The 24,656-nt window shown below is 34.9% G+C and overlaps 1 protein-coding gene and 2 long non-coding RNA genes across 5 annotated transcripts in view; 1 reads left to right on the top strand and 2 right to left on the bottom strand.

Annotated features, from left to right (window-relative positions):
- LOC147841777 (uncharacterized) overlaps positions 1–24,656 on the bottom strand; it is a 384,887-nt gene that overhangs the window by 57,535 nt on the left and 302,696 nt on the right. The gene's annotated exons all lie outside the window — the stretch shown is intronic.
- The window catches only part of mapkapk2a (MAPK activated protein kinase 2a), a 64,484-nt gene continuing 40,106 nt past the window's right edge, over positions 279–24,656 (top strand). The window contains exon 1 of one of the 2 annotated variants that reach the window (XM_087271851.1): positions 279–952. Coding sequence is in view for 1 of the 2 variants with exons in the window: in NM_201303.1 (NP_958460.1) it covers positions 731–952 (222 nt within the window). In the remaining variant the exon portion in view is untranslated. 2 annotated transcript variants of the gene reach the window in all.
- LOC147841780 (uncharacterized) lies at positions 300–15,252 on the bottom strand. 2 transcript variants are annotated; one of them, XR_015502563.1, is made up of 3 exons: positions 13,335–15,252; positions 6,077–7,647; positions 300–5,837 (listed from the first exon to the last, which is right to left on the bottom strand). It is a non-coding gene; the product is annotated as an uncharacterized LOC147841780 (long non-coding RNA). The 2 variants fall into 2 exon arrangements; XR_015502562.1 differs by lacking the exon at positions 13,335–15,252 and adding an exon at positions 8,849–9,978 and having other exon boundaries at positions 6,077–8,662.

Raw genomic sequence — 24,656 nt, 5'->3', positions numbered from 1 at the left:
AACCTTTCATCTTGTTTTATGCTTGAACAACTATTAATTAATTTAAAATAATCATTTTAACTATTAATAAAAATTTATGCTTAAGTTTATTTAACAGATTGTATCTTAATTACATTACGATGCAAATTTAAAATAGTCGCGATAACCTTTCACCGGAAGTTTACTGTTGGCTGAAAAACATTAGCTGTGCATATAGCTTAGCCAATTTCATACTTGAAACTGGTCCATTTTTAGTAGGCCGCGGCTCCTTTAAGAGCGCAGGCATTCCTATCCCCGACATGACGTCAGAGCAGCAAGACGCTGGCCGAAAGTCGCGAAGGGGCAGTGCGCGTCTCACAGAGGACTGGTGTTCTAGCGCATGCTATTCTCGACTATTTAACTCAACATTTGTGTTTTTAATTCGCCCGGCGGCTCTTTCGGATAGCCGGTGACACTTCGACGACGTTTAACCTTGAAGTGAGTTCACGTAAGTCGCCTTTTTAACTCTCTGAACCCTGAATCAGTGGATTGACCCTCGACATGGATATTAGCTAGCTTAGCTAGTCACCAAGAAACCGAAATAACGGCGCAGCAAAGGGTTTGTCTTACAGTTTTATCGCTTTTAAACTCGTTTATGTGCCTGGAGCCTAGCTCACTGAGGCAAATATTGGCCTTGGGTGTTGCCAAAGAAAGACTAAAGTTCGGAAGAAGTAGTTAGCAGTTTTAAGTACGAGAAGAAAAGAGGTGGGAGATGTTGACTAACGCCAACAGTCCGCCGAAGTTTCCAAACCAACAGCAGCAACAACAACAGCAAAATCCACCTCAGTTCATGCTGGGAAAAGGATCGCTTCAAATCAAGAAAAATGCCATTACCGACGACTACAAGATCACTAACCAGGTGCTGGGACTGGGCATCAATGGCAGAGTGCTGGAGATCTTTTACAAGAGGAGTGGGGAGAAGCTCGCTTTAAAGGTAAGAATGAGACGTTTATCAATCTAACTTACTTTTGTACTTCGATTAAACAGGTGAGGTCAAACTAGTTCTGTGTTCATATACAGCGACTAAAACAAACTTAATAATTAATTTCTGGCGATTTAAAAGCACCAGCTTTACGTTCTGACATTCATTCATTCAGCCAGTGTTTTATTTATTTATTTTAATGCGTAGTGTGTTTCAGCGTTATCCATGTAACGTTAAGGGATTTAAAAGTAATCAGGTAAGCTTTCTGTAGGTGTTCTTCTAGGGTACACACAGTGATTTGGGAGTGAGTTAATCATTCATTTTAGGAGCACAATGGAAATTGGACAGCCATCTGTTTTATTAAGAACCAGGTGGCAGGTTTCTGTTCCAGCTGGCCTTTGATATTAATGACAGCATTGGTCAGAATTGCTTGGAGGACAGGGCAGAGGATGACATAAGATCATGTCTCACCTCATTTAGGAGGAGTGTGTTTCTTTTAGACTGACGCAAATCTACTAGCAGTTACGCAAAACAGGAAGGTGAGTCTTGTTTTGGTCAGGTGATTGTGGAATGGGTTTGACCGTTTGCTTGTAGTTAAGGACACTGTCATGTGATTTTTATTTTTGTGAATTATTTGAAATGTAATGTTATTTGGAATTTACCAATAACTTTTTAGAGTAATATTATATACTGACATTTGCCTGAACTCATAAGGTATAATTCAAATGTGACTGTAGTGCTTGGGTGGACACTTAAATTGAATTAATGTTAAGATCAGTGTTTGTTTCAAGTCAAAGTGCTCACATACATGAACTGATACAAATATGTGCCAATGACAGACAGGTAATTAGTCCTGATCGAGGAATCTGCCAGATGCATAGAGATGAATTTAACAGAATGCTAGGTGAGCAACTGATTATTTAAAAAAGTGTATTTTATTTCTTCTTTTTCAATGTTTTTCCAATACATAAGAGTGTGTAAACTCTGTATGCACAGTCATAATGATCCTAAATGGGGAAAAAGCCACTATATATACACACTTGTACAATATTAAAAAACTTTCTATTTCAATATTTTGTTTTTTTGCAATACATTTTGCGATTAAATCGAGATTCACCAGATGAATACCTTTTATTTTTAAATAATATTTTTAGGCTAATTAGGATAATTTTGCATAACACATTATAAGTAAATTATACACACAGATAAATACAACAGAGCAAAGATGCAAATGAAACAAATTGCTATTTTTCTTATTTTTTGACAAATTGGGTTGTATTCAGACACACAACTTTGTAACATTATCTTAGCATTGTCAAACATCTCAAATTGAACAAAAAAACCCCTATACATTGTAAATATATGTAATAATATATACAAAGATTGATTAATATTTATAAGATTCTGATTTAGTTTTGGCCAGCACGTACACAGATTTTTTTTCAAAACACTATATATCCACCTTAGGCTATATTCTACCACAGTAATACCATTAAGAAAAGCTAGTGAATCAATGTTTTGTTTGATAAGTAAGATTAAGTTAGTTAGATAAACGACTTGTAGCTTGTTACAGAAAGAGTGGAGGGCGGCTCCCTCACACCGCTGCTTAAAACCCAACTTGTATGATCAGAACAGGCTGAGCCGCGGTGTCACAGTTCTATGTTGCACCGAGTCCGTGACACAAGCTTGCCTCGTCCTGTTGTATTTAATTAATTATTTCACCGTAATAATAATTCATTAATTGCTTATAATAATAAGTAATAGCTTATTTATTGGTTGTTGTGAAAAAGTAAAACCGTTTATTTTTCTTCATAACAACCTGTGCCTTTTATGTTCCCTAATAATAAATCAACAACAACAAGAAACATGAGGTTTTAGGCTACAAATAATAGGTGCTACCGCATAAATAAATCTTCAGATAGGCTACTCCGCTACATGTAAAAAATAAAAAAAAAAACTTACAAAGGACACTTGGAAATGTAGCCTTGCAGACTGGTATCTTGTGATGAGGAGGAGCGCAGAAAAAAGGCGCTGCCTGGCCTTCCTCTTGACATCAGCGGAGACTAGTTCCATGCTGCATTTGTGTGTTGTTGACAGACGCAGGAGTATTTTATTCTGGTCCACTTTTGTAGCTTTTTTCTAAATTTTTGTGAAGTTGAATGCTTCATCTTCTATCGCTAAATCAATGAGCAAACTCTGAGCACTTCACCGGCGGTGACTCTTCCTAGGGGATGCTAAGCTTGCGCAGCTGCCTGAACCTTATATCAGACTTTGTAAAGAAACTAATCTGGCAGATATCGCGTTTTGTGAAAGTGCATTTTGTAGTTGGCCTAAAACGTACATTCTTAAATGTTATTAATGGCAACAATTCACACATAGATCAAGATACATCTGAACAGTGATTTCCATTAATAAGATCCAAATGTCAAAAAATGGTGTTTATCGCATTTTGCAACCAAACTCTTCATATAGTGTGTGTTTACATTGCTTGTTTTTGTATTACAACTGGTTCTTTGAGCTATAAGTGTATGAAAGCTAGAGCTCCTGAGGTTGTCTTCAAATTTAGATCTATGACCTGACTGGCATACTATTGAAAATAAGTCCATTAAAAATGAGTTGTTTTTATGTCAGCGCATTTTTGACAGTTTTTCTTTTGTCGCTTTCTGTATATTTTCTGATCATGGTTTTTTTCGAACCTATTTTCTTGTGTAAATTTTGTCCCATAGTTGAACCCTAACTAAATACATAGTGTACAAAAGTCTAATAATTTTTTTCCCTTAACATCATATTATGTTGAAATAAACTTGTAATAATTAAATGAAACTAATAAAATGCAGCTTTTATCTTAACAGTAGTCTTGTGTAAATGTTGTTAAATGAATTGTCTACTCCCTTTGCTGTAATTGAACTTAATGTATTTTGTATTTTATTAATGCTTCGGTACTTGGATCTGGCAGATATTGTTTAATTTAAAAGACAATCAAAAAGAGTAAGGGTAAGATCAAAGATCAAAATAATCCACTTCTGTGGTTGACATCTTCCCACTCACTCACTACCGACAGCAGAAATGCAGAGGTGTTTATTCACCAAGGTAACATTTATGTAGCTGAGGTTTCCATAGAGTCATAGGGGGTTACAGTGAACTTGTAAGTTATTTTGCTGCTTCCTTAAAATTTTGCTCTGATCATATAGACAGATTTTATGAAGGGTAATGCTGTAAGATTCAGTATTTGCTTTTTTTGCTTCAGCTTGGTTGCATGGGGTGGTTATCTGTTGAAGGAAAGCCCTGTTGATCTTCCACTGATGATGTCAGCACTCTGGCTCGCTTTCTCTCATCGTCCTGGATCTCTGTGCTCTTCGGTGACGGATCTGGCTTAGCTTCACATTCGTCACTGACACACGGCTTGGCTGTTTTTAGCTTCAGAGGTGCATTGCATGTCTGTGGGAGGCAGAAAAAGACTGGGGGACTGTGAAGCGAGATAATGACTAATCTGCTGTGTGGAGAGTCCATTAATGATCTCTGTTAGGGACACAAATATTTCACCCGTTGAAAAACAGCATTTGTGCTTTAGGGTGCCTTTGATCTGTGTGTCTGGAGGAAATATAGTCATGGGCTTCATCCACACCAAATCTTTAAAGCATCATCATACAGCTTCAGTACAGCAGGAATATTTAACAGGCGAAAGTGTTCTGTCACAATCAGCTAGACAACTGAAGTACAAAATAAACACAGTAATTAAAAATAAAACTTTATAATTAGGAGACTGTATACTAAAGGGTCACGAAACACCCAAACACATTTTTTGAGATGTTGACAGTTTATATGTCCATGTTGTTAAACCCTATTAGGACGCAAATATTTCGTTAACAAGTGACAATTGGTTGTTTTTGCGTTGCATGGAGCAAATTTGTTCTAGTTTAAAAAGAAATTTTGAAACCACATCACTGCAATGAGATCACGGTGTAAATTCCAGCCTCAAGATTGTGTCTGTACCGGCAGGTACAAAGTGACGTCATTGAGTTTTCAACATCTGTTCATTAATTCACGAGCAAGACTTGATTCAAACCAATCGGCGCACTATTGTGAACAAGAAGCAACTTCATTAAGAGGCATGATATAGCTTTGAAGACTCCTTTTACCTGTTACAGTGTTTAGAGAGATGCCAGGTTGTTTTGCAATCTGTAATTCAAACAAGTACATGGTTTCCGCTACGTTCATTTTTTCATGGCGGGGCGCCACAGCAAAATTCATCCCGCCACGGCTATATTACAGCTTCTTATTAATTCAAAACATTCAGTCATTGTTGTTGTTGTTTTTAATAGCGAGTTATATTCGCATCAAAAGGTAAGTGAATTATAACAGAGCAAACTTCTCTGTTAGTGTATTAGGGCTGTGCGTTATTTGTTTAACACTTTAAGGTGACATGCTGACTGACTGACTGACTGACAGGTGCGTGAGGCCAGCAAACACAATTTAGCTTTCAGGTATAATGAACACAGTTTCCATAATTGTTCTTAATTTATAGATAAAGGTCTGTGATTCTGCATACAAAGACTTTAATGTTATCTTGCTGGAGTTTATTGCTGTTTTACTTTACTTCAGGACGCATTAATGCCGCCCTGTATACTGGAGACATTTAAAAAAATATTCCTAGCAAATCTAATAAATGTTGGAGACATAATCACTACATAAACAAACTAAATCACACTTTAGCAGCGTTTATTTGAGAGCGCACAATAAGAACTGCGCTTGAGCAGCGTATTTGAGAGTGTGCAAGTTTTGTGCATGAACAGAGGAAAGCGTAAGCAAAGAGATTGGCATACTCGTATTAACGTTACATAAATGCGATCCCGCGATCCCTTGTAATACTGCGCTCACCACATTTTTTCCGTTAGAACTTAAGAATTGTTCGGAGACATGGGTTGTTGTTGTTGTTGTTGCATTTATAAATTTTGTTTTTTGTTTTGTTTCCATTTCCCTGCTATGAGAGCCCAGCTTGCTTGTGAATTCAAGCAGTTATATTACAGCGGTCTGCTAACATGCTACAAAAATATATTTGTATATTTTTTTTTTAAATCTGAAAAGGGTGAAATCCAGATTTGCCATTCATACAGTCTTTGTTTTTTTATTTTGCACTTGTATACAACACACAAAATAAAATTTACAATACAGAATCAACATTTAGGAAAATAATGTAAACAAATTATAATACAAATAATAACAAAACAAAAAAGTATAACAAATATAAATTTTAAAATAATACAACACACAGCCAAAATTACAACTCTTCAATTTTCCTCTTATATGCTCCCCAAATACTGTAAAAAGCTACCCATTTCTGATTGAAAGTATTAGTGGAGTCCTGAAGTCTTGACAACATGCGTTCAAATAATGCCGTAGAAGTCATCAGCTCAATTCAATCTTTAAAAGAGGGAGTTCTCTACTCGTCTTTTAAAAAAAGACACATTTCCAGTTGGTGTTGATTGTCCTGTCTATGGATTTGGTGAGCGGTCAATATTTTTAGTTTGTTTATTCAGAGGTAGGGTTGGGTACTGAAACCCTGTGTTATTATAGCACAGGTACCTTTGTAACCAGTATGTACCGGATCAAATCAGCATATGAATTTCGGTGCCTAATTTGGGTGCCACTGGTAACGTAAGAAGCATCAAAGGGGTGCATCAAAGGCACATAGGCGTTGTGTCACATCATCTCTAAACAACATTGAGGAATACGGACAGGCGATTGTTATTGTCGTTTAGGGAACGGATGCACCTAATGCGCGCAGTACAGTGTATTCAGCCTGGTTTTCGGTGAGCGAGAGCGACACTTCAGATCAACACGCATGATCACATTCATTAAATTTGCTTAAACTAAGCGTTTTAATTTATTTTACAAGCAAGGATTCTGACACAGCAACCTGCTTTGCAAAAGTTGCGTGTAAGGGGGAAAAATGTTAAACTTAATGACACATATGAAGGCTCAAAGGCAAAGGAATGTCTCTCTCGTGTGCTCTAGGTGTCACGTGCAATTGTTCCCTCGGGCATTCGCTCCCTCTGCTTTCGCCTCACTTGCTCTCTCTGTGACGGTTCTGCGTGCATAATTTTTCTGCATTCGTCAGAAGTTGATGCCCAAATTGACACAGGTAATAAAAAGATTAAACTTCAGTCATGTTCATGCTGTGAAACACCATCAAAATGTCCACTGTTAATGGTATTAGACTTCTGTTTTTAATAGCGATTTTAACACTTTTAATATAGGAAATTAGGAAATCCTCTGCTAAGCAGAGACCACTATTAATCAGAAATCTAGTGTACATAGTTTCACGTTAGGAAATGCAGTCTTGAATTTACTGTTGGCAAGTACCAAAGAATAGATGTAACACATTGATCAAATGTAGTTTTCAGTCACGCATAAGTCATATTCAACTTGTTTAGTTTTGTCATCATTTTTGATTTCCGTCTTCAACAAATGATTTATTTACAACACATTTTTAAACATTAGTTTAACTCATTTCTGATATCTATTTTTTATCTACCCCATAGCGACAGTTAGTGCATAACATTTTACTAGTTATTTTGCTAGACGGTTGTATTCAAAGTCCCTTTAAGTATTTTATAGTCTTATTCAGATTAAAGTGTAATTTAAAGACTTGATCAGTTAACCACGGACAACTCGTCTGTTATAAACAGCAATATTCTTCCATTTTGCTTCTTTGACAAATATGTCTGTAGGCACATGTGGTTACACGTTATCGTCTCGCGAGTAAACAAATATGTTGCCGTTGAACATAAAGGGGCCGTTCACAGCAAATGCAATGTTTTTTTGTTTTTTTTAATATACAGTAAATATTTCTTAAGGAGGCTAATAATACTGACCTTATTTTTATTTAAATTTGTATTCACAAAATAAACAATAAGAAAGAGGACTTATTATGACTCTAGAATTATTTTTTTTAGGAAACACTGAAAATTTTCAGAAACATTATTTTAAATGAATGGCAGGGCAAAATAAATTGACTTCAACAGTAGGCCTATGATGGACTTGAATATTCAAAAATGTCAGAAATGTGTTATCCTACACCAGTACAAAGTTACTTGTCAAATAAATGAACAAGGAAGAATATTTTGAGTTTAAGTTATTTAATTATCATTTATGAAGACCGCAGAGTGATGCATGAAAAAAATGACTTCGAATAATTTAAGTATTTTGCGATTTATATATGTTAAAATGTGCTCCCAAAAGTACATGGACCCTGCCCACCCCCCACAGGTTATTAGTAAGCTAATGTAATTTCATCATGCAAATCTTAAATTCATGCTAACCAAAAAATGATCAAAGGAAATATATTAATGTAATCTAATATATAAAATGTGAATTAATGTTTACTTTAAACTTAAATTATACTGTTCTATCAAAATTAATTTTGAAAAGATTTTGTCCAATAAAATAATTTTCTAAAGTCATCCACCATCATTTTGTTGCTAAAAAGTATCGATTCAGCCACTGTTTTGGCACTGGTATCGTTTTAAAAGTATCGATTTAGCACCGGTATCGAAAAACCCAAACGATACCCAACCCTGTTCAGAGGCAAAGTTAGTTAGTATCCCCAGCAATACTTTTTTTTTTTGTTTTTTTTAAAGACATACCTTAGTCAAAATGATTTTGTTACTAAGTTTCAGTAACTACAATATTATGGACTGAAAATCTACCACTTTCTCAAAACTTTTAGACCAGGGGTTGTCCAAACTCGGTCCTGGAGGGCCTGCTGAGTTTAGCTCCAACTTGCGTCAACAAACCCGCTAGGAAGTTTCTAGTATGTCTAGCTTGATTAGCTGGTTCAGGTGTCTTTGAATAAGGTTGGAGCTAAACTCTCCTGGACACCGGCCCTCCAGGAATGAGTTTGGACACCCCTGTCTTTGATCCACTGTAAATTCTGCTCTACAAAACACTGCAAATCTATCTCCCTTGTGTTTGTGTTGCTGTTGTCTACGTAATGAAACTCCCCTTTTCATTAAAACCCTTCCCTCTTTCACCACTCGACACTCCCACCTAAACAAAGCGGGTCTCACCCACTCCTGACTTTTTTCAAACTAGAGTTGTAAAAACACCCTCCTGAGACAGGGGAGTTTCATGGCCCTTAAACAGCAGTTAACAGTGGACAACTTTTTAATCTTGTGTGTGTAGAGAAGGGACTCACCATGACATGATATGAGACAGAATTTTATATTTCCATAATTTTTCTATGTAAATGGGACCGTTGTAGTTTTGTCGCGATAATGAATGGCAGTTTTTAAAACATCTACTTTCCGCTAACATCTGAGCGGTGTTGAGCACCTTCTTAAACACTTCTGATTGGCCATTGTGTTCACGTTCTTAACAGAAATGACTGTGATTGGCCGTGAAGGTCATCAGTTCACCTTATTTCACACAGTGCAAACACAGATACAGGGACACAAGGAATGCAAAATAAGTCGATCCATCAGCGGATCGCTTGTATGTCAGCTCAAAGACAAACCAGCTGATCGATGCAACTTTGAAATGCTCTAGGGTCTCTATGTTTGCACTGGATAAAAACATGTACCGTTACATTTCTAAACACGTCTTCATGTAGATGAGGCCCTAAATAACCTGTTTGTTAGTAAAATCAGTTTGACCTGTGGAACAGTCCATCTCTCAGCTGAGTATAATTATTTTTCTGGTGAATTTCCTAGTGTATGTTTTAGGAAAATTGACTTGTTTTTTCTTTCTTTCTTTCTTTCTTTCTTTTGACACGTCTTACCTGGAAATCAATGAATTTTCTGAAATTATGGGTAGTTTGCTTGTTGCTTTGTGTAACTGGATGCATGAGGAAGCAAAGAGGCTTGTTTTAAAGCCAAGGAATAATTATCTTGGAAGACTCATGCAGGACTTTACTGTGATGTTTAATTCATGAAAGAGCAGGTTTGAACTTGTGAAGGAGCTGCCAAGTCTGCAAACTATAAATGCAAAATTTCATCAAAGGTCTGCTGAGGAGCGTGTAAGAAACCACATAATAAATTAATAATAATAAAAAAAAAACTATTAAAGAGAAAAAAAAAAGAACATGGCCTTTTGATTGATTATTGATAATCAATTATGTGCATTCAACATATTGTTAGCACATACAAACATCTCATGCAGACAGACTGACAAGGAATTCCATGATTTTTTTAAAGAGAAAAACCCAGCTTCAGATAATTTTTTTTTTCTGTTATTTGTTTTTGTTTTGCAGATTTGGTCTTAAATCCTTTTTGATTAAGCCATACTTACTATTTGATCCATTCATCAAGCATAGGATACAATTCTAAATATATTTTGCTGATTAAGTTGAGGATTAAATGCCACATGGTATCTGTTCTTAGGTGTTTATTTGTTGCTTTTTTCTTTGTCAATGTTAATAATAAGAACATGCAATTTTTGTTTATGAAAAAAATGGATTTGGCTGGTAAACACATTTGAATTATCATTGGTTTAATTTTATGATGCTATATGAGTTTTTTTTTTTAAGGTGTCACACGTTCTGTAACTGAATGTTCTCCAGTTCATTTCATCCTTTCAGTCTGTGGAGGTCAAAATAGAAAAACAATGATAAATGACTGCTTAATTGTAAGAAATAAAGTAAATAATGAAAGTTTCCTGCTTTATAAAAATCTGCTGTTTAAAGGTCTGTGTAATAACCACATTTTCTTTGTTTTCATTTACTTTTAAGCAAAAAGTATGAGTATATTGGTCTCTTACAAGTCAGATGCACCTCTCATCTTATCTCACTTAGTTTCACATCAATTTATGATTTAAAATTAGTAGCGATGCACTGAAATCTAATTCTGATTTATTATTATTTTTGAAACTAGCAAATTGGCAGATTTGGTACCAATTTCCACACTTTTAAACTTTTTTTTTTAAAACTAGAAAACAGAAAAAATGTGTATCTGAGCAAAATGTTTATTTGCTTCATCATAGGCAGAATCTTTTTTTAATTTTAATTGGAGGCAATTACTGCACTTTAACCCTTAAAGACCGAGACAGCCGCCCGCGGCTAAAAATAAGTATTGCTCTTAAATGTTTAATAACTTTTGATCCGCTGATCCGATTCATACAATTCAAAGATTGGCATAAAGAAGAGAATCTCAGCTTTCCAGTGCTGTATCACATAACAACGCGGACTTTCAGAGGCTCCGGAATCAGTGCGGTTACGTCATCAAAATTTGACAACGCTGATTTGACAAAGAAACGCTCGTCACTGTGTCTCCGGACAAACCAGACATCATACATTGATGCATAGTCCCTCCTCCATGCCCAGATTGGTTCAAACTCGCTATATCACAACCAATAAGCATAGGTTTCGCTTTTGTTTGTGGACCAACAAGCTTTTTGAACAACACGGAATGAGACATGAGGCATACATTTATGTGCGGCTAAATAAAACGCAAAAAAAATGTTTTGCATGAAATAATTCTCATACTAAGTACTTTTGCATGCACAGCAGCACAGAAACATGACAAAACAGTGACACAGCAAAGACGAACTGCTGCTCTTGCTGTTTTCAAAAGACGCAAATGAAGATGCAGCTGTTTGTCTGCATTGCAGACAGCCATATCCAAATCCATATCCACAGACAACCATATCCATGCTGGCACATAAAACCTAAGGATGTTCCATATTGAACCTAGTTTAGTTATGTAACTATTTATAGTATAGTAAATATTTATATCTATTTTTTTACTGAGGATTTGCACCATGTTTATTTGGACTTTGACACATTATTTATTATTTTCTTATTTTTTTTATTTGTTTATTATAAGTGGTGTTGTTTATAGTAACTGAAAATATATTATTTGGAAAAAGTCAAATTTGCTTCACTGTTTTATTATTTTGTAACATTTTTTTTCTGTTTAGTTCATTCCCAGAACTTTTGGGGAAAATACATTGTCAGTAAATGAATGCATTTTTTTCTCCCATAGAAAAACGCCTTGGAATAACATTGAAATAAATTGCTATAACTTGCTCAGGGAATTGTGGATGTAGACAAAATTTATTTTGGAAGTATAAAACATCATAGCATGTATTTCTAAAGAAAGAAAAACAAACTTCATAAGGTTTTGTTTGAAATAACTAGAAAATGCCACTTTTTTTAAAAATCGTTTCTGGAAAATTCTGGAATATTTTCTGTCTGTTCATATGTTTTTGGACCATAAAATATTTTAGACTGGACCTTTAAATGATACAGATTGAAACTTCAGGTTCTCCTGTTTAAAATGATATATGACACTTGAGGCTGACTGCTAAAATAAAAATAAAACTGCTTTTTAAAAAAAATAATAATATAGGCCCATTAGGTGCCCACAAAATACCTCTAGGTCTTTAAGGGTTAACTTACTGACTAGGGATGCTCAAAGTAATCGATTAACCGTTAACCGAAAGGGTGCATTTGTAACCGATTAATGATATCAGTTAAACGATTAAAAAATATTATTTTATACATTTTTAGTTTGGCTGCATAAGGGGCCGATCGAATGCGCTTTTTGCATTTAGAGGGGCATCTTTTGAATGGTTTACTAAAAGCGCAAGTGTTTTGCACGCGGCTCAACCCAGAGCAGCAGTCTGTGTGTTGTCAAGACAACTACAGAGAACTTTTAAAGAGCAGGGTTCCCGCTACATTCATTCTTCCATGGGTACGCGTCACACCAAAATGCATCCCCCCCCACGGCTACATTATAGCTTCCCATTCAAAACATTTAGTTGTTGTTGTTGTTGTTGTTGTTGTTGTTTTTAATAGCAGGTTATTATTGCACAAAAACGTATTAATTTATTATAACAACGCAAGCTTTTCTGTAACCGTGATGTGCGCTATTTGTTAAACCATTGAGGTTACGTGCTGACAGACTTGACAGGTGCGTGAAGCTTGAAGTCAGCAAACACGATGTAGCTTTCAGTTATGATGAACACAGTTTCTATAATTTTAATTTATTTATAGATAAAGGTCTGTGGTTCTGCATACAATGACTTTATCCTGCTGGAGTTTATAGCCGTTTCACTTCAGGAAGCATTAACGCTGCTCTATAAGTCTATTGGAGAAATTCAGAAATATTCCTAGCAAATCTAATAAATGTTGTAGACCTACTCACTACATAAACGCACTAAATTGCATTTCAGTAGCCTTTATTTGAGAGCGCACCAGAAGATCTGCGCTTGACCAGCATATTTTTGAGGGTTATGCAAGAGGTTTTGTTCCCAAGCAGAGGAAATGGGTGCGCTTTTTTTTCCTTGTCTACAAAAAAGGCGTTTTTTGAACTGAAAATCGCATTTGCTGTGAACGGCCCCTTGATGTTTAACTGCAACACATTTGTTAACTCTAGGGACGACAACGTGTAACCACATGTGCCTACAGACATATTTGCCAACGAAGCAAAATGGAAGAAGAATATTGCTGTTTAAAACAGACGAGTTGATGTCAAACCAGCGCTGATGCTGATCGCCTCCTGGATCTGCATTATAAACACAACAAATAGGCTTTAGCTTTCATTTTACAGCTTATAAAGCATGTATGCAAATTAACGCAATATCATACTTAAACAACAAAACTGTTTTCAAAGTCAACGTATGCGCGCGTTGTCATTGTCTTTTCATTGCGCAGCGCGTGCACCTGAACCGAGAGTGAGAGAGGAAACCTTATCAAAATATAATCTTAAAAATAATGATTTTTATTAAAAATATAAAAAGGTTTTGTCATATAATAATAACAGCGAGGCATTAAATAAATGCATATTTTCTGTGGAGCCAGCAATATGAGGAAATCTGCTATTTTTATTTGATGGAATAAAAAAATGTTTGGAAAAAAAAACAGCCCATGCTGGTTCTTAAAAAGGATTCAGTCAGTTTTTTTTCGTTTTGTAATCTAAATTAATAGTTTAAGTGAAAAATAATTTAGGGCAGGCCTTTTTATTTTAATCATTTTCTTTAGTTTATTCAGATTTTTTTTTATGCTGTTGGAAACTGCAGGTGCGTGAAGATGCTCTGTTATGTTCTGTTATTAAAATGTTTGCATGTTAAAATAAATCAGTATTTCAAAATGCAATATTTAATGTGTCAGGCACAAAATAAACACGTCAATTAAAAAAAAAATTAATAATACTTTAATATTAATTTGACCAATCAACCGTTAATCGCATATTAACGAGCCGCGGTTGTCGGTTAGCAAAATTAACCGAAATGAGCATGCCTTTTACTGACACAAACTTACAATGATGTACATGCTGATTAAAAATACAAATTCATTTGCTTTGGTTGCTTGTATTGAACTGCAGGCCCATGTTCATAGATGGTAAAAGCCTGTCAAGATCATCATGTCTTGTCAGCTTCTCTGACCTCTTTTAACATGTTCTTTATATATTTTGCAGTATAAAGTTGTTGCAGTGGAGTTTATATGTAAATCCGGTTAAGAGATCAGCTGAACTGATACAAAAAAAAAAACAACTCCAGTTGTTATATCACATTTATATCAAAAATTGTCCAGTTCTGTTTTTTGTGGTTCTGATCAGTGCATTTAAAAAATAATCAACATCATAAGCATTACAGTTAAAAAAATGTTGACCGTTTTAAACAATGATCAAAAACGTGTTGTGTTATGGTGTCTACAAATTATTTCTAATTAGAACATTGAGTTAATAGAGTTTCACTTTATGGAGTAGACTTGGTTTAATAGTATGCTGTGCAACTCTTGTTAAGTAATAGTTCACGCAAAAATGAAAACTGTCATCATTTACTCGCACTTGTTTTAAACCATTTTGAGTATTTTTTTTCTGTTTTTTTCTGTTGAACACAACACAAGATGTTTTGAAGAAAGATGGAAACCTTTAACTATTTTTTCTCACCATGGAATAGTGTTGTCACATTGCGAGTTTTAGTACCGTTCAGTACTTTAATTTTAAAAACGTCCATTTTCTCCTAACATTTAAGCGCTGTCAAATGCGTTCTTAAACACTGCTGGTTTGCCATTGTGTTCACGTTCTTAACAGAAATGACTGTGATTGGCTGTGAAGATCATCAGTAAAACATCGTTGAAGTGTGCTAAACTGATGAACTTCATGGCCAATTATATAAATTTTTAATTTTGCGTTAACTATCACTTTAAAGACACACTCTTTTTGCAAGTCTCAAGAGTTAAACCATTGACTTGAACTATTTTTGAACCATTCAGCTAGTTTCTTCTGGCAGGAGTTACTTTTAGCTTAGCCCAGAATAGGGAATTGGATCGGATTTGTCTATTAGCATTTTGTTCAAAATAAAAAAAAAAATAGTATTCCTATTTAAAGATTGAGTTTTCTCTCCATTAGTTACATGGCATTGTAAAACTGACTGAAAATGAAAACATACTTTTTTCTAGGCCAGTATTAGTTGGAACTGTACTCATTCTGGCGTAATAGTCAAGAAATCCTGCTGCTGTACCATGGCCGCACCAGGCAGAGTGATATTACACAGCACTTGAGAATCAGCTGTTTTCAGCAAGTGCCTTGAAACCATGGGCCTCTCTATAACATCAACATGCTCTAAATATTACCTGTAAAACTGATGACAGCCGCATTGTTTATTTGAAATAGATCTAAACTAAAGTGCATTGGAGTTATCGTACATTGCACTGCTAAAATAATTTGCCAGCTCAGTTGATTGAATTTTTAATTTTTTTTTTTTTTTGGTACTTTCAGTATCATTACCCACACTGTCACAGTTGTAATGTTCAGCATTCAGTGGTTTACTATTTATTCTATCTAGCTTTTAGTTGTTTCCGGGGCTATGACCACAATCAGGTCAGCTTTTGACAGTTTTAGGCCAGTGAAGTCTTTTACAGCCTGCCCTTGCCCTTCAATTTTACATTCCCCACACCCCCAAAGTTTTATTTATTTATTTAAATTTTATTTAAATTAAAGTTTTTTTATTTTTAATTAAATTGTCAATGGTTTGTCTTTTACAACCTTTAAAAGAAGTCTAAATATTTTTTTTCCTTTTATATGATCTGTAAACCACAAACAATGGATGGAATTTCATCTCCAAACAATATAATTAAGTATTTTGATTGCTGAGGAGCTATAAATCAGATATTTTTTCCAAGCTCAGTGGGATATCCTCAGAAATGCTCAAGTGCAAAATAATCATTCTTCAGTTGTCAAAAAATATTTGAAAAAATTGTGTAGATGCCTCGTCATGTTTATTGATAAACTCTACATCGATTTGTTTGAATGAAAATATATACGTATTTTTTACATGAGATTCTCCCCTCTGGGCTCCCATTAGAGCTGCACAATTAATCGTTAAAAGATCATGATCTCGATTCGACCCCCTAGACAATCTTAATTCTGCATTTCTACGAGCAAAAAAGGCGCGTGATCGCTCTACTTAATGATAGACACGCACGTGTACTTTAGGGAACAGAACCTGCATATGTTGCGAGTAACAGGTAATACAGTTGTAAATAATATTAAGTTTGTGGCACAGCCTGATCGTTTGGGAGCCGTGCGGAAAGTATGAACAAGCACTTAGCAGTAAAAATGAAACCGAAAGTGTGCACATCAATTAAATGACCATATCGCATTTTAGAGTTATGATTAAGACAAGCATTTGATGTTTTTTCTTTCATAGAGAACCCACAGTTTTGCATGAAAATAAATGTTTACAGTGTCAGTATAACTACTCTAGCCTATATAACGTTGAATATAATTTGATAATGGCAAATGTCTGATTTTACCAGTGAATAAAATTGTCTAATATGACAGATTGCAAGCATATATCTCAAACATAATAATTCAACACCAGAATTATTATAATTAGAATAGAATTATTTATAGAAACCAGTAGAACTACACATAATATCATTATTGATGATGTGCCATATGTTTGTTTTTACCATACCTTTATTTTACATCTACACAATCGTGATTTTTTTTTTTTTGCCAGAATCGTGCAGCTCTAGTTCCCATACTTCCTCATGCATTTGCCATAGAAACGCACAAACAACATGGCAGCAAGCAGGGAATATTTTGGAGAACTGTTGCTTTCTGTTGAATGAAAAAGAACATTGCCGCACAAACACACCTGCCAAAAAATGGTATTATAGAGGGATCATGTCTCATGCATTCACCATTTGATCCTGCTCACATGCCATAGCTTATGTAGAAGATGTTACAGATCTAATAAAATTTAACATTGCTGTTTCCTGGTTATTTGACCCAGTTGAACATGTTCTAGATTTGACCCAAACTACATGAACCAGCCACAAAAAATGTCTGGTTCATCATCAGGTACCATAAATTACAACACTGACAAAACTCGCTCGTTTCACCAGTCTACCAGATGAAGTGGCCCAATGCAAATAAAGTAAATAAAATGTAACAAATTAACCTAGTGTAAGTAATTTATACGAACAGATATAGCCAAAATAAAAATGAATGATCCAAGTACATAATAATAGGGAAATAAATTATCTTTAAAAAAAAATCCCTTTTTCCCTTTTTTTTTCTTTTGTGTTTTTTGTATCCTATAAATAGCACAGATTTAAGCTTGTAATACAAGTTAACCTTTAACACTGCATTCTTTTAAGTAGTAGAGGAAATATTTGAAATATATATTTATAAATGCATTAATAAATACATGCATAAATTGCTGGCTATGCAACCCTGCCTTGTCAAATGGAAATTGCTTCTACTAAATTGGAGAAAAGGTTTGTGTTAGGATCTTTCCATAACAGTTAGGTTTTGTGGATGAAATATAGGCCAAGTTATAATTATACTAAACATTAAAGACCGACAACGATGTATTTAGAGCTGTTTTTTGTGGGTTTAACTAATATTAAAACATTGTTTTTCCGTGGGATTTTACACTCGCATGATTTACATGAGAATGAGGAAACAATGGTGTTAAGAATTAAGGTATGGTATCATCTTGACAATCAGCTATGCCTGGGTATAATTAGCTTTCCCTATATGTCACATATAAAGAAGCTGTCTGTTCATTTATGATTTGCGGTTGTAAACAGGCTGCCTCATATGTTACAGGGAGTAGGAATGAATCATTATTGTTTTATTAGATAAGACAAAATGTGAGCGATACCAGAAATGTGAAGTTCTAGGTGCACTGAAAAAAAAATGTAAAGATGATTCTTTAGATTTACTAAGTTTTAAGGTAAGTGGTTCTAAACCATTTATTTGGGCTGAATTTAAACAAACAAATTAAAGGTGTGGTCCTGAATGTAATTTTAAGGCTTGGTTGTGTTTAAAAGATGCACAGCAATGTGTGCTCATGTTTCACTTGCAGGAAATCATGTCATTCTTTCATATATCTTACTTTGATTATATACAGCTTTTCTGCTTACATGAAAACGACTGATATATTTCCTAGTTCCTCTTAAAGGCCCACCCTCAAGTGACTCTGATTGGTCATTGTCATAATGTGCTGCGATTTCGCGGATTGGCTGCACGTCACACCCTTACAAGCACGTGATTTTCTGCTGTGTAAACAGCCAGTCAGCCGCCTGCCTGTTCTGTAAAATCTGACAAGTGTCTGTAACGAGTGAAAATGGGGTGTGGCTCCTTTAAGAAAGATCGAAATTGCGTGCGTCTAAACTGTGTGCGTGAATGTGTGAGCTTTTTGTAACAAGTGCATGTTTGTGGGGCTTTCTTTTTCTCTGATGCTCGGATTAAGTTATTTTCTGTAAGATATCGTGACAGAAGAATAAAGCACAATATGTGGGATGAGACCTGTGTGAGCCATGATTAATTTTTCTGCTGCTACCATGAGTTAGGTGAGCTCTCCTGTATTTTTTTAACTCAACGCGTTACACAACGTCTTTCACATATATCCAGAATATGCAGGTGATTTTATCATATGAATGGTAATATGAATCATTCACACATCTTTTGCGAGTTCATTATCTAAGATGTAAAACGCATGCAAAAGCTGCCTAAAGACATACTGTGTGTGTACGTGTTTTTGTGACATATTTGTGGGACCCAAATCTGTATAATGACTTAGGTATGACACAGGTATTACAAAAAGAGGTGAAATATGAGGACACTGGTGATGTCCTCATTTCTCAAAATGCTTAAATGCTTATGCTTGTGTGTGTGTGTGTGTGTGTGTGTGTGTTTATAGCAGTTTGTCTTATGAATATGATTTTGTAGCTAAATCATAAAACAGCATTTTCCATTGTTTACATCGTTGCTACAGCATACTGTTAACGCTAGATACTGAACATGTCATGATCAATTTTAACAAATAGAAACACTTACAAGTTGTTGTTCACAGCTTCTGCATTGAGGAGATTTTAACCGAATCCAGTACCGAACTGGGAAAGATTCTGGAAGCTGTTTTGTCAAGTCATGCTTGCTATGTATTTTATAATTCTCTGGAACATAATTAATATTGAACTGTAAGCACTTCTGTCTTTGTGTCTTGTCCTTTGGAAACCCAAATACAGAAACAGGCAAAGCTCTGTGGAAACAGTAGCGTTTAGACGCATTTTAGCTTTATCTTTGCTATAAAGTTACATCGCCTCTGGTAGACGAACCTTTGTGATCTCACACGGGGCGAAAGTATTTTTTGTAGTCCCCAAAATTCGTTCGTTGTAGGCTTAGCTAAGCAAACTCTGTAAAAACCAAGGTCTCCCTTTGCATTGAACTTGGAGCATTTTACATTCAGAGATGCTGTTTATGTTCACACAGCTACATTACACATCAACTAAAGTTTAAAACATGATATCACAGTGGACCACCCCTTTAAGTTGAACATTAAATTAAAAATAAAAATTAAAATTAAATCAGTAGTTAGTTAAATAGTTTGTTTAAATTCAACACTTATACATTGTTTGCAAAAAATTGCATACATATATTTTTTCTGTATACAGCCCTTTAACTTTGTCCATTTTATCAATGAATAAAATCAATGAAATCCCTATTCCCAGGCCATCTACTGAAACCAGAAAATCACATGGAAAAATGGCTGAAAGGAGATGAAATAAAAATTCCTGTTATCTACTCGCATTGTCTTCTACTCAAAGAGATCTTAATGTGCTAGAAGACACCATAAACTTGTCAATAGTAGCCAATATAGGGCTCCAGGTTTTCTAAAGTTTCCTCAGTGATTCCTTAAATGAATGTTTAGTTTCTTTCATGGTGAACACTACTAATCCTTCTGTGTCCAATCCTCGTGTAATAGTGAGAAACATGTTTCCATTTTAAAAGGACAGCAGGCCTAGTTGACCGAGTGTTAAATGCAATGTCACTTTGGGTAGTATATAATACAGCAGAAGTTGGGGCCAAACAGGGCTGTCAAAGTGTTATTTGTGGTGTTAAGGGCCTGCAAGAGTGTTTTAAAAATGTCTGACCAGAAGTCTGTTTACTTCGGGCAAGTTTAGCACATATGAAGATGATCCACTGGGGATTGTTTGCTGTTACAAGCTTAATTTATGTTGGGCAATATTTTAGCCACTCTAAAATTAGTGAAATTAGCTATTTGTACCCCTTTATATTGTATTAAATCATGTCTAGTGCAGATTGAATGAATCAAGAATATCCCTCCAATTGTCCTAAGATTTGTCAATTCTCAGATCATGCTCCAGGTTTGTTTAAGAGTGTTAGTTGAAGATGAGACCAGGGAGAATATTTTACTATAGTGCTGTTGGAAAAATGGGGAATAACTTCTAAATTAAATGCATTACTTGAAGAAAGAAAAACTAACTTGAAGAAAAAAAGGCTGAAATTTAAGTTAAACTAATAAAGAGAAATATGGTAAGATAAATTTTAGACGTCATTCAAAGTACAATTGTTTACTTTTTTAATAACACAAATAGATGATGTGAACTGGATTTTTTATTCATGTACATACATTTTGGTTTTGTGTGTGGCTAAATGTGTGATTAAAATTTTCTAAATCACATTATATTTATCATGTCCCATTCAATTACCAGTGAAACTATGACTTAAATCTGAACAGGTATTTTAATGTAATGTTTGAACTTCTGGTTATTGTATTTAAGATTACTCTAAAGTACGATGTCAATTTCCATAAATTCCTATGATTGACCATCGTTTAAGTCAACAATCAATTGATTAATTAAGCATTAACCTTAATAACAGGGCTGGCTGATAAATCGACTTACTTGAATGTGTAGTTAATGTAACACATGCAACATTTCCCTCTGAGATCCCATAGTTCCCTGTGCACCAGTCTACCAGGTGCAGTGGCCGGACGCAAATAAAAGCTATCAAATTGAATCCAATAGCTTTGCATGGGTAATGAACTGACAGAGCAAAATGAAAATGAATAAACCACTTGATATATGTTCATGTTTAAATAAAAAGTACAAAATAATTAGGAAATAAATCATGTTGAAAACGTCTTTTTTAACGATCATCGAGTTTTTCACTGTAATTTTATAAAATAGTTTAATTTTTTTATTATTATTATTTTTTTATTATTATTATTATAAAAGTCTTGTATGCAATTGTGAATAGATAGTGCTAATATAGAGCAGAACCATCTCAGATGTACAGAAAACTTGTCCATGTGCGCGTCCGTGAGAGGCATCAGATAAAGAGTTTCACTTGCTCATGGCTACTGCTGCTGTCTTGGGGGAAAAAAAATTAAAATTACATGCAGCAAAGTGTGTGTGCACTGGGATGTTAAGTTGTGAGGTGGAATGGAGCTTTAATTTTTAATGCATTTTCAAGTTGAGCACAAATGATATTTAACAAAAATGACTGAAATAAAACAGAATTCTTAACTTAAATTATCAGCATAATTAACTTAAATATTAACTGCTGAAGACTGCAGCAGATTTGATCATTTTAAAAATCGTTTGACATAGTTCTTTGAAATCTGCATTATACATATGGCTTAAAAACTATGTTTGAGTGTTCTTTTGACATAGATTTTGTTTAAAGTACAGCAACACCTGGTATGTTTGCATTTGGTCTGTGCATGGAATTATCTGACATTGTTACAAAAAAAGGAAGCATGTATAAGCTTATCCTTGTGGCAAATGGGTGTACTTCCCCTCTTTATGAAATCATGACTGTTTTTTTTTTTTTCTCTTGTAGTAAACCAACCCTAAAGACACACCTGTAGGTAACTTTGAAAACAGCTTAATTCCTAAACGTACTTACTGTAATTTTACGTGGTGTTTGGGTGTATGGCTTGATGCTTTTTTTTTTTTTTTTTTTTTTTACAAACTTACTGTTGTAGTTACAGTAAATACATACTGTTTTTATAGCATAACCAAATGTCGTTATAATTTTTAAAAACTGTTTGGGCTTGTTTTGTGGTATAGGGAAACTAGCCTGATTGTACATTCTACTTTTTCTTCTATTTTACAGTAGTCACTTACCAGAAGCAACATTTTGTTTCTTAGGTTTTCTTTTTAGATCAGAATGATCTTCACCCACAACTTTTCAGCATGTCCTGCAGGCACCAGACCAGCTTGACCACTCAAAGAAAGCAAAAAAAAAAAAAAAGGACTTATTCTGGGTCCTATCAATCCTGCTCAATAAATATGCAATCAGCTTATTAGGCTTTGACTTGAGCAGTCCCCTGCGTTGCTTTCTGTCTATTTTAATGGAACGTAATTGACAACATCCACTAAAGGAGTTTCCCATCTCTCATTCAGTGAGAGACAGGTGGAAAACCCCAAAGGGAGAACGAATGGCTTAACCCAACAGTGAAACATGACTGCTGAAAGGGTCATTATCATCGGCTTAGTGATGTTGATTTACACAGAAATGTCATCTGATAACACAGGGAAATTACATCAGCAGTGTCAGAACTGTTGGTTGCTTTTTATATTGCACTTATGGGAAGTGGGAGTTAAAAGGGGTCAGTGTAGTGAGATCTGATGTCTCGACTTGCAACCGAAGGAAGTGAGGACAGGATGTTTGACATGTAGAACTGAAACTTCTAACTGACATATGCACTCTTTTACATGCAAGGACACCTGGTGGTGAAATTGTACAATTTAAAGACATTGACACTTGTATACTCATTAAAGCATTCTATTCATTAAAGCTGGTTGTAAAAGTATGATTACTTCCTCATTAGCTGTTTCTCACGTTGGCATTGTTACCTTTGTAGTTTGCTATGCTAGATGTTTGAGCCATTTAATCTAAGAATCTTGGTTAAAGTCACCACAAAATATGTGATCAATGTGTGATAATGATCTGATTGTGAATGGGTCATCTAGGCATGTTTTTTTTTGTTGCAGAGTCACGCCTAAGTGACTTAACTGTAACCCATTTATTGATTGGAATGAAAGTTTGCTTCTATGTATTGTTTTGCTATATAGTATTAATACATAATCAAAAAAAAAACATTTTGACTGCTTCAGAGTAGCAAACAAGTAATAGTACTTTTACTAATCATTATAAAATTAACTCTTTCATGCATGAGTTTTAAATACTCCAGCTGTCCCTTCTGAGTGAAATTTTTGTGACCATCAGAACTAGGGGTGTAACGATATTAAAACCGAGCCGGAATATCGCAATACACTCACCACAATACCTGCGGTACTCTCATGCCTGCTGCTGCCCATTGTTGAGGTTGACGTCACTTGTCTCTAACCAATTGAACCAATTTAAACATCTTTATAATCACGTTTGATTAACTTGTTTTAGTAATGATGAGGTTTTGTTCTATTTATTATATTCTAAAGTTAGTATTTTAGTGCATGTCATGTCATGTGACTTGAGTGAGCGTCACACTCCTTACTACTGTACCGAGGATGGCTGCTTTACATAGTACTGAGATTGCAGATCCCCCAGACACATTTAAGTCACCTGTGTGGGAACATTTCGTTTTCCAGTGGAGTACAGGAATGGACTTTGTGTCGTAGACAAAGCGCACGCCTATCTGTCTTAACTGTTTTACGAAACTTACTTATAAGGAAAAACATTTAAAAAATGTGGTAATTTCACAATGTGAGGGTGTAAGCATTAGAACTGCCAACAAAAGTGATTTAATGTACAAAAGTGAAACCAGAATAATGCCCAAATATATACAAAAAAGAGAAATATTTACACTAATAAAAATAATATAATAAAGTAGCAAATTCAAACCAAGTATCAAACAAAAATTAGTTAAACTCAAGCAAGGGGATGATAGTGATGAAAAAATAAAAGAAAAAAATATAACAAAACAATTCTAACTCATGAATAACCCTTGTTACCTCGCTAAAACTGATGAAAGAAAAAAAAAAGTCCTTCAGCGCAGTGCGCCGCATTCTTCCCTATTCTGAACTGTAGGCTAACATGAATACAAAGATGACGTTCACCTATTACGTGATGTCTTTAACAATACATTTTCTACATGTTTGCAAAATAGAAATCGTATGACATTTTCCCTATTCACCTTACACTGAAAAAAGAGTGAATTTGAGGAGATATAGCTCAATATTGTCGGGAAGGAGCGGAGCTAAAAAAACAACAACATACAAATCAATCTAAATAAAAATGTACAAACCTCACAAAATTTCTTAAAGTGGGCAAAAGTAACAAAAAATAATTTAGCCCAAACGAAAGTTAAGCAAAAACAACGAAAATCATTATCATGTCATAAAAATACACGAAAAACGAGATCAAAGGAAAAATCGCTCTCTCCCGCTCTTCCTGACATGCTTTTTATATTTCTGAGCTACGCCGCCAAAGGATGTTCCCGTGCTACG

The sequence above is a fragment of the Danio rerio genome, chromosome 11 (genome assembly GCF_052040795.2).
Source record: "Danio rerio strain M-AB ecotype USA chromosome 11, GRCz13ab, whole genome shotgun sequence".
NCBI lineage: Eukaryota > Metazoa > Chordata > Actinopteri > Cypriniformes > Danionidae > Danio > Danio rerio.
Note: the sequence above shows the minus strand (reverse complement) of the source record. Positions and strands in the feature narration are given on the sequence as shown.